The sequence below is a fragment of the Perca flavescens genome, chromosome 21 (assembly GCF_004354835.1).
Source record: "Perca flavescens isolate YP-PL-M2 chromosome 21, PFLA_1.0, whole genome shotgun sequence".
Lineage (NCBI taxonomy): Eukaryota > Metazoa > Chordata > Actinopteri > Perciformes > Percidae > Perca > Perca flavescens.
In genome coordinates this window covers 12632578-12646875 of record NC_041351.1, presented here as the reverse complement: position 1 = coordinate 12646875, position 14298 = coordinate 12632578, and the positions used below count along the sequence as shown (strand labels likewise).

General features: G+C 38.2%; 1 protein-coding gene across 2 annotated transcripts in view; it reads right to left on the bottom strand.

The window, feature by feature from the left end:
• Window positions 1-14298, bottom strand: part of vti1a (vesicle transport through interaction with t-SNAREs 1A) — a 120742-nt gene that overhangs the window by 80214 nt on the left and 26230 nt on the right. For both annotated transcript variants that reach the window (XM_028567908.1, XM_028567909.1), the window contains exon 5: window positions 3006-3090. In XM_028567908.1, coding sequence (XP_028423709.1) covers window positions 3006-3090 — 85 coding nt within the window. The remainder of the gene's footprint in view (window positions 1-3005; window positions 3091-14298) is intronic.

Genomic DNA, 14298 nt, shown 5'->3' with positions numbered 1-14298 from the left:
TGATGCCGGTACACATAGCAGTGGATTTATATCACCATAACTGGAAAATTCAGCAGGAGTTTGATGGAGCATTTTTTTTTAGCAATGTCTTGTATGAACTGTCAATCAGTACAGTATGTACTTTCTCCTCTTCAATGAATAATAATCAAAAAGGTGGAACAGCTAATCATTGCAACTTGCAGATGACGATGTCTTATCTGACATGCTATCTATTTCTAAACAAGCAATCATAAATCATTCAAAATCTTTTCAACTGTGGAGGGAAGGACTAAAATCTGGCATGGCTTTGATTTAACATCAGTCAAGCCTCCACATTTGGGCATTTCAAATGCCCTTGACTCAAATGTCTGTAAATTGGCTAACTGCATGCCCTCCCTCTTTATTTAGGGTCCTCTTTAACTGGGCTAGCCCCCATGTCTGCTTGTTGCTATGCCTGGGCTTTTAAGTCAGTGCTCTTCACTAATGAAGTTCTATACTTTATTTATGAGACAAACAGAGGACCCTGGTTCTTGAGGGTGCGTGTGGTAAATAGCTTTGCATGTCCAAAGAGTCTCCTCTATATCCCTCTGAGGGCTCTCACTGCTTTTGGCAGGCCTTTGTTTTTTGCTAAATACACTGGAGACATTGAGAATGGTAGGAAAAAAAATGCTGAAATCTTGGTAAAATGGTACTGTTTGAAGATGTATCTTTTCTTAGAACTAAGAGTCTTCTTTTTTTCCCTTAAATGTGACCTAGAAGCATCCTGGCTTTTTTGTTCCTGGTCATTAAGAGATATATTGTCGACGCTGAAGAGAAAAGGGGACAAAGCCGAGTTTCTACGCCATTTCTTTGTTCAGGATCTATTTCTTTGAAATAAAATGTCTTTTAGTTCCACTCCTACCATTGGTCAATGACAGTTCTTAAGGGCTACTATGTCATTGTGGCTGGAGAATGCAACTTTGAATTACTGCAAAATAACGATCCTAAACTGTTCTTCGTGAAAAGTACAGCTTGGATGTATGAGGAGAGTTGAGGTTTATGGCAAGAAACGTATTTACAATATGACTAGAGTGCGTCTGTTGGGGAAAACACTTAACGCTTTAATTATTAGAGAATGGATGCCACACCTCTGTGTTTCAAAACTCAAAGCTTATTCCTTCAGCTATTGCCAATGTCATTTTCATAATGTGCATTCTTTTTATTTCATTATTTTGTATTTGTTGATGTGAAAGAGAAGGAACTACAATAAATTGAGCTTGTGTTGGACTGTAAAAAGAAACAGTGTAGTGTTTGCCAAATAACAAGTCCCAATCCTTAGTGTACTGTGTCTCAATACTCTAAGAACTGTGGCAGTACTATGATCTAAAATAGTGCAGGATTTCATGAAGACATCTGGCAAGTGTTGTGATTTGCCTTTGTGGAACCACAAGAGTAAATATGTAGCTTGAGATGGGTGAACAACATTAAATTAAAGACCAAACAAAATTTTTGGATCAGATGGCAAACCCTGTCAAATCTTATAAACCAATGGATAAATATGGCTACCTGATGTTTGTGCCCAGTATGTGTGTGTGTTGATTTTGAGAGATTGGCATATATAGTAATTAGTCTGGTGGACAGATGCATATTCCCTGTGTATCAATGTTCTTTGTGCAGATGTATTCCATGTTTGACCCGGAGACATTGTCATTTCAGGTTGTGCATCTGAGCGGAGGGTTGGTATCGACAGCAGAGTAAAGGAAGGGGTCATGGATTAAAGACGTGGAGCGAAGCTTCCCCAAACCACAAACACACCCCCAGCTGGTGTGGACCAAGCCAAGTGTGTGGGACCAAGGCAGGATAAACGAGCATTGTTCTTAGCTAACCGCACACACAGTGGATGAGAGGGCCACCGGTGACACAGGGTCAAGGGGCATGTGGCCGACTACGGCAGGAGAAACCACCGGGCCCAGGAGGTACTGAACACTGTTAAGCCATGGCCCACTTCTTTAACACCAACCAAGCGGGGGGCAAAACACAAAAAAACGAGCCACTGTAGTGAAAGACACGACTGGGTAGAATTAAAAATCTGTCGGCTGTCGCAGAATTTGACACAGTGAAGAAACTCGAATAACGGCAGGATCATCTGAGGCATTTGAATCAACATTTTTTAAGCAGAGAATGCAGATTGTATTTATGAATGCCAGTTACAGAGAACATCAAAAGCTGGTGGTCTGCGTGTGAACCTTCCTTGACTTGAATTATTAAATCTGTCGATGTCGCACACGCCAGCCACCCCGCGATTATAGTGTAAATTGACAAACTTTTTCAAAACTACAACGGAAGCCACAGAAAGCTGGTTGATACTTCAAGAATGAGCTTTGATACATCTCTGAGGAATACACTGTGCCTCAATAATGTGGTGACTGTCAGGAAGGAAGACAGGAAGAAGAAAAAAAATATGCTAACTGGTTAAATCTATTTAAGATCCCAATGAGCTTTTTTCCTATTTTAAGATAAAAACCATCCTTGATAATGAGGGAAAAAAAGGAGTTTGTGTTTTTTTTGGGTGGTTTATTTAGAAAGTGATATGCTTTTTTTTTTTTATTCCTTCTGCACTCCTGAATTAAGAACTTCAGGAGGAACCGCTGACGTTGTTTATTTTCATGGACCCCCTGTCTGTTTGAGTAGGAAAAAAAAAATAAAAAAAAACACACAGATGCACAACACACACACAGCCGTATCGATGCACAAATTTTCTTCGGGAGCAGAGCAAGGAGAAGCGGCGCTCAATCTGTTGCCTGTACACATCTCTCTCCCTCCCTGGCTCGCCTTTGATGTGCTCCCGAAAATGTCATCAGGCGTCAAGGAAAGAGGTTTTTTTCGACCCCCCCTCCGAATCCGCTCCACCCCCCCCAAACACACACATATCCACCCACCTCGCATATGAGCAAGACAATTTGCTGTCGCTCACTCATTCTCACCACTATCTTGAAACCCCTCCCAACACCACCCCTTCCCAACCCAATCCAAAACCGAATACGTACCAGTTTCTACTGCTATCTGGTAGCCGGCCTCCAGTCTCCGTGATGACCTTTCCAGCTTCTCTGTGTTGTCCAACAGATGCGCTCTCTGCAACAAATAAGAGAAGAAAAAAATAGAGCCAGAGAAACAAAACAAAAAAAAGAAAATGGATTGAGAGTGCTGGGACCCATTTCAAAGAAACACATCAACACTGTCACCTAAATAGACAGACCACATCCACAGCAACAACATAATACAGCCAGGTTGGCAATAACCTTCATGGATGACAATGTGTTATATGCTGATGGAATATCAAGCATATGCATGTTGAGGCTGACAGTGTAAGAGGTGCTGCTGCCTCATCTTGGACATAAAAAAAACAAGAACTACTTTGAGGTGTGTTGCCTCCTGGTGTTGTTTCACAGCACAGTTTTCTGCTGCACACACAACAATTTAATTTAAAAGCTTTCCAGTTAAAAGAACAATCCTGTCCAGGTGAGGGCTTCCAACTGAAAGACAAATATAAGACTAAATCAACATTTACTCCCTCAATTGTAGATAGTAATGCAACCTATAAAGTGTAAGATTTCTTGAATAATAATAACAATCTATCAGTGTCATGAATGTAAATAAATTGAACATCCTTATATACTGTAGGTGTGAAATGTAATAATCTATCCTAAACAAAACCAATACATGTCTTTTCTACTTGTTTATCCAAATTAGTGGACATGTATTGGTCCACTAATGTGGGTAAACAAGTAGAAAATAAATGTATTGGTTTTGTTTAGGATAGATTATTACATTGCACACTTATATAATGATGTTTGTCATTCATGATGTATGAGTTACTGCATCCCCCCTTAGTTTACTCACAGCTATCAACAATTGACAAGGCTGCTCATTGAAAGCATGGAGCTAAGAGAGCCTATCAAGAAAATATGTGTTTCATAAATAATTAAATAAGCAATTTGATCTTTTTTTTTTTTAAGTAGATGTTTGTGTGTATCAAGGTGTTAGCTAGGGCTTTAATAGTGTGTGTGCACATTTCGATTGATAGCAGTTCCTTAGATACCGAGAGACCCAGTGGTTTTGGTTTCTTCTCTATAGCTATACAATTCATGTCTGACAAGCAGGGCAAGAAGAGATCTGATCTGTTTACTCATGGCCTTGAGTTCCATCTAGGGGCTCTCAAACGTAGGAGTCTACCATTATGTTTATATTTCATTGTCTTCAAGTTTCCAATTAGTGCACCGTGTATTAACAGATATACTTATGATGTTAATAAACATGCAGTTTGATGGAAAAGGGCACAGGCAAATTCTTTTTTTTTTTTTTTTTTTTTTTTTTTTTTGAACACCTTGAATCAGTCAGTTTAGTTTGCTTATATTCAGATAAAGATTAATAAGGAGGAACCAATGACACATTTACACAAAAGCTCATTTTGACGACAATGCTGTTGATCTATACCTGACCATTTGTATTGTTCAATGTAATGTGTGTTTTATTGTGCAGAATTAAGTGGAATATGTATGTTACCTGTACAAAGAGTTTTCAGGAGTGATTAGTTGGGGTCTTAAATGTTTTCCTATTTGGTTTAAACATAATTATTTCCGCTGCCACCATTAGGGAGCCCTGAATCTTATCTCAACTAACAGCTACAGTTAGTCAAGTTGTCAAACAGTACTGGAAGCAGAACATATCTAGCTGGGTATAGCTACAGTTTCAACATTACATTTTTTAATTCATTGTACAAAAGGAGGCTTCCCAACTGTGAGTGCGCTATGGTTGTGGTTGCATTAAACTGCCTAGAAATGACAATATTAGATCATTATTTACCAGACCCATGGAGGTTCCCCTCCACTTCACAAACATGTGTCTATGTTCTGGACAGTCATTTAAGATTTTTTTTTATTTTATTTTTTTAAAAAGGATGATACAGTTACCCGCAACCTGTAATTGTAATGTGGAAACCTTGAGTGTTTTAGGGTGTTTCATAAATGTGAGTATTAAATTGATTCTTTGTTTCTGACCATATACGTTTTTAACATGTTTCCCAAGATCTAATAAACTACATCTCTCATTAAAAGATTCTGGTGTACTGTATCATAAGGGGGTTAATCATGAAAGCATCTGTTTGATCATTCTTTGTTTCAAATAATGCCTGGATATTATATTGAAGTTGTTTAATTCAATGCACTTATTCTATTTCATCATCAAGGCTGCTTAAAGCGGATTTTAAAGATTGACTAAACGGTTATTTTGCTGACTACTTTCAACTTTTTTACAAATTTCCACCAAAACATTTTGATGTATTTAAAAGACTACCTTCAAGTTTTTTCCTTAAAAAAAAAAAAAGGTAGTCAATCACCATCATACAATCTATTTTATTAGGCAGAGGCAAAGTGTAACTTTCAAGTCTATTGTTAATCTATGGTTGTTCAGTGCAAAGTTTCAATCACCTAACAAACATACATTACACGCATAGCTTTAAACAACATATACAGCCCCATACTGTCCAATGTATCGACCCAGCTTTCATTAAATCCAAACTGAATTCAGAAGAGGGGATCATAAACAGCATAAACATGCAGGGCTTAAATGTTTACTCGAATGTTGTTGGTTTTGATGGCCTTTCTAATATGCTGTGTTAAGAAACTGATCAGATGTAACATATTTGACACTCAAAAACAACCCAACGAATGACATCCGCCTCTCTGACAAGGGTGTAAGCCCATCACATGAACGGAAGGGACAGGGGGAGAAGTGAAATCTCTAGTTTTGGTTAGGCTGTCAAAATGTGTACCAGCTAATCACTCAGAGGAAATGAAAAAAAACGTGGAGGGAAGAAACAATAAGTCAACGACACACTTTTCAAAGTTTGACAATAAGAGGGATGGGAAAAGAGCAGGGAGGAGAAAACTCCCTCTGAACACTCTTCTTTTCCTTGCTTCCTTTTTCTTCGCGCCGCTGACAGATGTCATTTAAAATTGCAGACATACTTTTCAATAGTTAAAGGGAGGGCAGGGGGAGGATGGAGGGATAGGGGATGGGGCAGGTGGATGTGTGGTAAAATGGGCTGCTGGTAGGAGGAAAGCGATGAGGAGACCGGGACTAGGACAGGATGCAAGGTGTGTTTTTAGGTGAAAGGTGTGGTAGTGAGGGTTTCGGGGAGGGGTTACATGGTTGTGGAAGTGGTAGTGGTAGTGGCATCAGCAGAGATGGTGGCAGTGTGCTCGTGGGAGAAAATGGATACCAAGCTTGGGCTATAATGAGCCCCTATGGATCAGAGGGGACGTATTGACATGCAATGCTTAAGCTTATACAGCTAGACCATGGCTGCAGTGCCTGTGTGTGCCTGGGAGCATGAGGCAGCCAGGGATACTGACAGAGTAGCGCACTCCCTGGGTTCTTCAAAGAGCTCAAGTGATTAGTATGTTATCATTACCATTCGAAACGTGATTTTCCTATTCCCTCTCGGCAAAGGTGACACGTCTCGGGGAGACGGCCGGCAGACTCACTGCGATGGAAAGCCACTTCAAAGCTTTCTCCTCCTGGATTTCTCTCTCACTCTCTCTCTGCTCTCCCTCGCTCTGTCTTCTTTTAGGGCCGGGGGGAGGGGAGGGGAGGGGAGGGTGAGTGTGGGTGGGTAGGTGTGCGAGGTGGGAGGGTGTGCTGGGGGGGGTAGTGGTGGCAGTGGCGGTGTATATGTGTGTGTGATCATTAGAATAATGCGCCCCGAGTTTGACGGTGAGAGAAACTGAAGGAAAGGGTGAGAGTTCAGCCACTAAGAATCCAGTAATGGCTCACTGTGATGGCCCTAATAATGAAACAATCCAGCCATGGACACAGGACGCTACCATGGAAAATAATGACAAGGAACATGTAAAATGAAAGCTAAACATCCTACATTACGTAGTCACAGATGAGGCTGATATAGAGGTTATGTCTAGAAACTTCATCTAAAATGAGGTGACTCTTACTCTACAGAAAAGCGGTTTGGTTCCCATATACAAATATCACACAACCACACACGACTATGGTTTTATTCTGCACTTACAGTAGCAAGAAAAATCCAAGACATTCCTTGTCAGCATTTCTGTCGAAGGAAATGCAAAGCGGCTACCAGCCCCTACTGTGCTACAAAGTCACATATCAAGGCTTGACCCCCGAGGTTCTGACATAACCATCATGAAATCCTCAGAATAGGGCACACGTACGCTAACACCTATTCAAGCTTGAATACTGTCTTACAATTCAGATCTGCCGTAAATCAACTTAAGACAATCTGAGGGTTTCATCACAATCATATCTGACGGTCTCATGGAGACTTCTAGCAAAGGATTTAAATACAATATATGATAAATATCTAATAGCATCTCTGCACTGGTGCACCCCACCACCACCACCATTTCTGCCTATGCATGTATGCCTTTTCATCTGACACCTACATTTTGAACAAAGATCTTCTTAGGAACCACGAAAATGGTGTTTTTTTGTTGTGCTTTTTTGCGTCAAGAAACACTCCTCAGTTGTAAGTTATTAACAGGGAGCCCCAGAACAATGCAGCTGTAGCTCAAAAGAAATATCTCCCCTCTTCTTTCGCTCTCCTGCCTTTTTTCAATATCAAACACAGGCAGTTACTATCACCATTTTCCAAAGTTCAGATGATTTCCTTATTATTTCAATAAGGGTGGGGGAGAGTCAAAGTGAATAATGATGACAGCTGTGATTCAGACTGACTGTGTGATCTTCTGTGCCGTTTGTTTGGGACTTGTAAGACGAGGAATTACAAGTGTCAAACAGCTGTGAATATGGGTGCTAAATATTTAAACATGTTTTTCAGCTGAAGAAAAAAAAGTATAGTTTTTTAAAAGCAAGGCTTAAGTGTGTATAAGCTGTGCACGCCTTTGATTCAAATGCAGGAAGAGCAGAAGGGTAAAAGACTGCAATGGAGAAGTGCAATGGCGAAGAGGGTGCAGAATCAAGCCTGAATACACAGATTGGGCCATTCCTAAAGGGGTAGACAGGTGAGGTAACTTAAGATGTCTTCTGACCCTCAGGCTAGGAGGAAATGCACCAAAAAGGTGGGAAGAAGAAGGGGAAACAAAAGTACAACTAAATAAAAGAAACATGGCATGGTGATAACATGGCATCTGGGCCAAGTTTGCGCTCTAAATTATGGATAGGTGTGAATGGTGAGCCTTTGATAGGATTCGAATTACTGTGCTTCAGCAAAGGCCCTTTTGAACATAGTCTCAGTCAAAGGCCCATTTAACAACATACTGTAACTACACCTGCAAGTCATGCTTCAAAAGGACAAGCAACATAATGTAAACTCCAAAAACAGCAAAATACTAAATTTGCCACAATTGGAAGGAAATACACCTTCTCTAAAATATGATCCTCATCAGTATCAATTAAAATATGTTACAACTACTGGGTGTTAATTATAAACATTATGATTGTATATTTGATATTTCCTTAGCATCACAGTGTTATTAAAATAGATATATGTATAAAATATACATTACAGTATAATGGTATTTGAGCTAATATTAGTACAATCTAAAAGGCTGCATATACACTATGTTACAGTTTACATGCTTTTGAAATACCACTATCTAACTAAATAAACCACCTATTCTGACTTGAATTATCATGCTTGCTGCATTGCTTATCCAAAGGATATTTGGAGTCAAAGTTTCAGTCTTAAAATAAACACAATAAATGGACGGGGTATCACGGCAGTCCAATATTATATTTGCATCAAATAGTTTGTTAACTGAAAGATGAATTCAATTTAAAGTTCATTTGTATTTAATTATGAATGGAGCAGCTCAATTAGCGCATCTGTACTATAGTTACAGCTAATGTAGATTCCTGCAACGACAAAAGTTCAAGGAACCACAATTTTATTCCAAGATCAGTGCTTTTTGTTTACCACCTCAAAAAGGGAAAAAACTGCTAATGGAACTGAATACAAAACATTTTTATGAAAGGTTATATCAATTGAAAATGATAAGGACACATTAGTTTAGCTTCTTACTTGCTCATAATTAATTCAAAAAACCCTACGATAGTATTTGGTAAGCTAATCTGCTAAGTAACAAGCTAACTACGATTCTTGTTTCTGCTGGCTGTGTATCGTCGCTAACTTGATCTGCCAAACCATTTTTTTTAGGTGTTGCATGTTCATATATTAACATATCTACGAGCCAGCAATGTACAGTAACTGTACATGTGAAACTGACCGTTTCACATGTTTTCACCAACAATAACACTTGAGTTGATAATTAATGACTTGAGCAATTTCATTCCATTGCATTCTGTGCATGGTACCTTACAATGCACATTATAGAATATGAACAATGAAATACATAGAAATAAAATGGCACGGTTTGAGTTCACTAAAAAAAAGCAATGGTGGTGATGTTAATGCAGTGGTGACCAGAGGTGAACTACCCTACAGTCCATTATTATGTATAGTCTTAAAAACATATTCATATCACTGATAATAACATCAGTCCAACTTATTACAAAAGGCAGAGAGCAATTAATGTGGCTCCATTCGAGAACATTAAGGGAGAGTGAATCTTACAAGCAGCAAATCCCTCTTGAAACAAAGAAGTTGATCTGTGTTGGGCCCAATAACTGAAGTTACTCTAAGCCCTGCCTCATTCAATATTTGTCTTCAAAAAGGCATATCAGAAATAATATCTTATCTTTATGATATTTCAGGTAACTGGAGAAACTGGCCTTTGGTGAATTCATTATCTTTGGCTTGGCTTGTAAGCTGTTCAATCAGACATGCAAAAAAAAAAAAAAAAAAAAAAAAATCAAAATGAGCAGATTTTAATTTTCTACAGGAGAAAGCAGGGCAAGTTGAAATTTCAGTGGGAACGCAGAATTTAAACTGTGCGAGCAGAGAAGCACTTACCTCTTCACGTAACTTTATCAACTGCATCATGAGAGCAAAAGGGAAAAGAGAGAAAGATGGAGAGAGTGAAGGAGCGATAAAAAAGCAGAAACATGACAGAAAGAAGATCAGTCATGTGGCTGGGTACAGAATTAACCTGACGATTTATCTGTTTGCATGTTTAGCATTTGGAAAGTCACAAGACAAACACATTAAACGAAGCTAAACACGCTGCTCGGGCTGACTTTTTTGAACAAACAAAGATCAAGTCCTGGTGCTGTCACATTAAACAAAGAGATGGAACGGATCGCTCGACTTGCAATATCAACTAACATTATCAAGGACGTCACATCACAGAAGTCGATCTAGCAAGAGAAAAGGAAAAAAAAATCAGTATAGTCTGCACAGTTACTAAATATTTTTCCTCAACATTTTAAACTATATCTCTAATTTCGCTGAATTCTCTGGAAAGGGATAAAAAGAATGATGTGCCCTTTGGAACAGAGTTGGAGAAATGCTGAGCCACTCCATTTGCACTGCTGTTTATCAATGCTGATATGCTGTCAATATTTCATGTAGCTTATGCATCTAAGTAAAGGTTCATGCTGTTTAGATTATGTATGGAAAGAAACGTGAGGCTACCACTGTACATACAGTGCAGCGTATTATTGGGAAAGCTACAGATCATGAAAAATGAATCTTAGCATAGCTATACATTTTTGATGAAAGAGCATAGCAAATTTAAAGTGAAGTAAATAAGAAATGCTATTCCTATTCCCTGTCCTGGAAACCCTTGCATCACTGATAATGAATCAGACATTTGAGGGAGGGGAAATAATCCCATTTGGCATTAATTATGCCTAATCACAATTAAAAAGGTTGCTTCCCTGGCCTGTTCTTAAGTGAGGGCTGTAGAGAAGTGAAGAGAAGGCTGGGGGTTATTGTGGGAATGTAACACGGTTTGATAGAAAAAAAGGAGAAGGACAAATGTTTTGATTTGTAAGCCTTATAGGAGGCGATTTTTCTTTTTTTAAATCCACATTTCTTGGCCAACATTAAAGATTAGCAGATCTAAAGGGAGGCTCAGGGCCACTGTTACTTGTCCGGTTTATTTTAAAATGTTGTGAGCCTGGAATAATTGTGTATCATATAAAAAGGTGAGAGTTTTTAGATCTTGAACTACAAGCTTTATTGCTAACTTGAAGGTTAAAAATAACTGACAATGAGGAGAAAATGAAACATCAGCTGCTTTTACCAGCTCTTCTGGCCAGAATAAATCAAAGAACCAACCTTCAACATCTGCACCTATTATACTGAAATCCTAAACACCAAAAGACAATACTGTACTGCATACATTTTTTCTCCTCAATTTATATTACACCACTGGCAAACACACTCAAAAAAATGTGTGGTATGGTAATAAATCCAGGAGGAATCTATGCTATAAAAAACGCAAACTAAAATACCAAGTACTTCACACATTACAAGCTTGCATTTGTCACAGCACTCCCCCCTCTGTAATTTTAGAAGCATCTCAAAAATAGTTATCGTTTAAGTTTTTTCCACCTAAAAAAAAAAATGTTATTGCAAATATAAAAATATTGTCGATATCTCTAATGTCGAAGATAAACAAGTATAACTGCATGTTTTTCTAAACAGCTCTTTCCCTTGAAAATGTCGGCACTAACAAGACGCACTTAAGAGTGGAAAGTGTCTTCTCTAACTCGAGCAACAACTCCCCACTAAGAATGCATTATTGAAGAGGCCAAAGTTTAAAACTACACTGTGGATGTGCTTATTTGGGGCTTGAAAAAAACCCAGCAGATCTTGCGATCCCTCACCCCAGCTCAGCTATCAGTCAATGGGTACCAAACAAAACTTGTTCTAGCTCATTTGTGCTGCCTGACTGATTGCAAGTGCTCGCAGAGGATTTGTTAAAACTATTCGAGGAGCATGTTGAGCTGCGTTTCTTGTTCCTTCCTGTTTAGCTTTATTTTTCTTTGGCATTCCATTCTTTAGTACAGCCAACGATGCTCGCGTCGCTCAAGAGATATAGAACAGTAAATACAGAATATTGTAAATGTTATAATTACTCCTGCATGAGCGCCTTTCCTTGTGTTTTTGTGATGCCAGCCAGTATTCAAAATTGCACTGCTGCAATTTTTCTGTTATGATAATCAGCAATTTTTTTTCAAACAAAAGATTTTTTTTATCCAATACGGAATTCGATACAAGTGGTAATCTGCTTCCTTTGTAGCCTGTAAAATCTGGTCCATGCCGGCTCAAACCAGCACAATCTCTTGTGGCCAAGCCTTCTGCTGTGACTGAAATCGAAACTATTCCGTATAGTGTTCGTGTGTGAAAATGTGTGTGCATTTGCTGCTTTGTGTGTGATGTCTCTGTGTCTGTCTGTGTGTGTGTGTGTGTGTGTGTGTGTGTGTGTGTGTGTGTGTGTGTGTGTGTGTGTGTGTGTGTCGCACCAACATTTGTGCGTGTCTTGCATGCTGAGGAAAAATGTGCAATGGTAGCCTACCACATTATTTAAAAAAAAAACGAGTGATAGTGCCAATTCAGTCTCTGTCGGCATACAGATAACGAATAAATGCCGAACTCTATTAAATCGTCCTTTGGCCATTATCGCAGGGCCAATACGCCATTTTCAGAACTTATGACGATTCCCTATTTACTTAGCTATAAATCCTTGCCATGTAACCAACAGATTTGTGACTGGTAATGATCTGCTCAGCCAGGGCTATATGAAATGATCCTGACCTCTTTCAGATCGTCAGGAATTAAATTGACCGACTTGCCCCGGCCCCCACCATCTTTTCCCCTCTCCTATCACCGACGTCTCGTTAGATAAAAAACTCTGAAGTTCCGAGTACTCCACTCACAGCAAGACCAAGACAAGTATTATCTCCACAAGTTTTTAAATGAAAATGAGGTAAATACGGCACCTGGGAGTAAAAAGGGAAAAGTATACCATCTATTTATTTTGCCCCTAGCAGGAAGTTTTGCTGAGGCTTTGTGTGTGTGTTTTAGATATAATGTATAATTACAATTTGTTAATTTCCACATTATTACATTGCTAATTGTGTCTGTGTTCTTCACAATTCAATAATTGATATTGTATGTTTTAAACATATTAAGGGTTTGAGTCCTGGTCATCTTTTTGCAAAAAGAAATTGGCAAAATAAATAAAATGAAAGGTCACTTAGTATAGCTTAGATTTTTGCCTAAATTCCCAAAGATAAATATGTTTAAGGGTAAATATAGTTTATACATTATTACATTAATTCAATTTAATTAATTTTACATTTCATAATTAACATTATTACGTTGATGTGAACTGAGAATTAGGATTGAAGCTGAGGATAGTGTTCACAGATCTAAATGTCACATTCTGCTACCTCTACTTTTCCTGATATTTCCTCCATGTGTGTGCATGCATGGATAAAAATGTTTTACATTACGTAATACAATCATTTGACATGAAACAATATGAAATAAATGTGATAACTATTGTCAAAAATAATTAAATGATAATTACAACAATAAAACCGTAATTTCCAAAATGTAGAATACTGATGTATAACATCATTCAATAATATCAAATTCCATATTAATATTTTTTTTCCAACATTTTTCTTTCAGAGATGTGTAAATTCTAGATTTATAAATATTACTTTTTAAATATTTTTGGATACATTTTTAATGAAAGGGAAATCAAATTAAAATGGAATTAGAAGTGTTTTTTTTTTCCACTTTTCCTTGACAGGATGTTGATAGAACTCGTCAGTGTCTCAAACGAGACATTTCTGACAGCAAATCTCCTTCCAACTTCTGCAAAAAATGTCAGAGTCACTTTTGTGTCTCGCTAATTTGCCAGGAATATGCATTTCAATTACACATCTTGGTTCTTGATACATATGTTTCTTAGATGTGTAGTTCACGGGTCATCATTGAAATGGTAATAGGGAAATGTTCAAAAAAAAAAAAAAAAAACTTTATTTAGCCTTGCTTATGTGTGAATCATCTAAATATACTCACATAAAGCACTGTGGAACTAAATGTGCAAATATGCATTGGAGCATTCATCTTTGTCTTCTTTCTTTTTGGAGTGTGCACGTAAATGCAAAGTATTTATTTGCATGTGATTGTGAGTGAGTTTGCGTGTGTGCGTGTCTGTGCATTGAGACGCAGTAACCCCTGCAAGTTGACAGCGATTGGAAAGGTAATATATAATTAGTCAAAAGACGTTTGGTCATAGTTTAGAGCGGCTGCGTATGAGTGGCAGCTGTGCAGGTGAGCAATAGGTAAGTGCGTCTTAAATGTTAAAGCGCTGTTTGCTGAATCTGTTGATGTACCGTTTTGATGCAGTTCTACATTTATTCAAA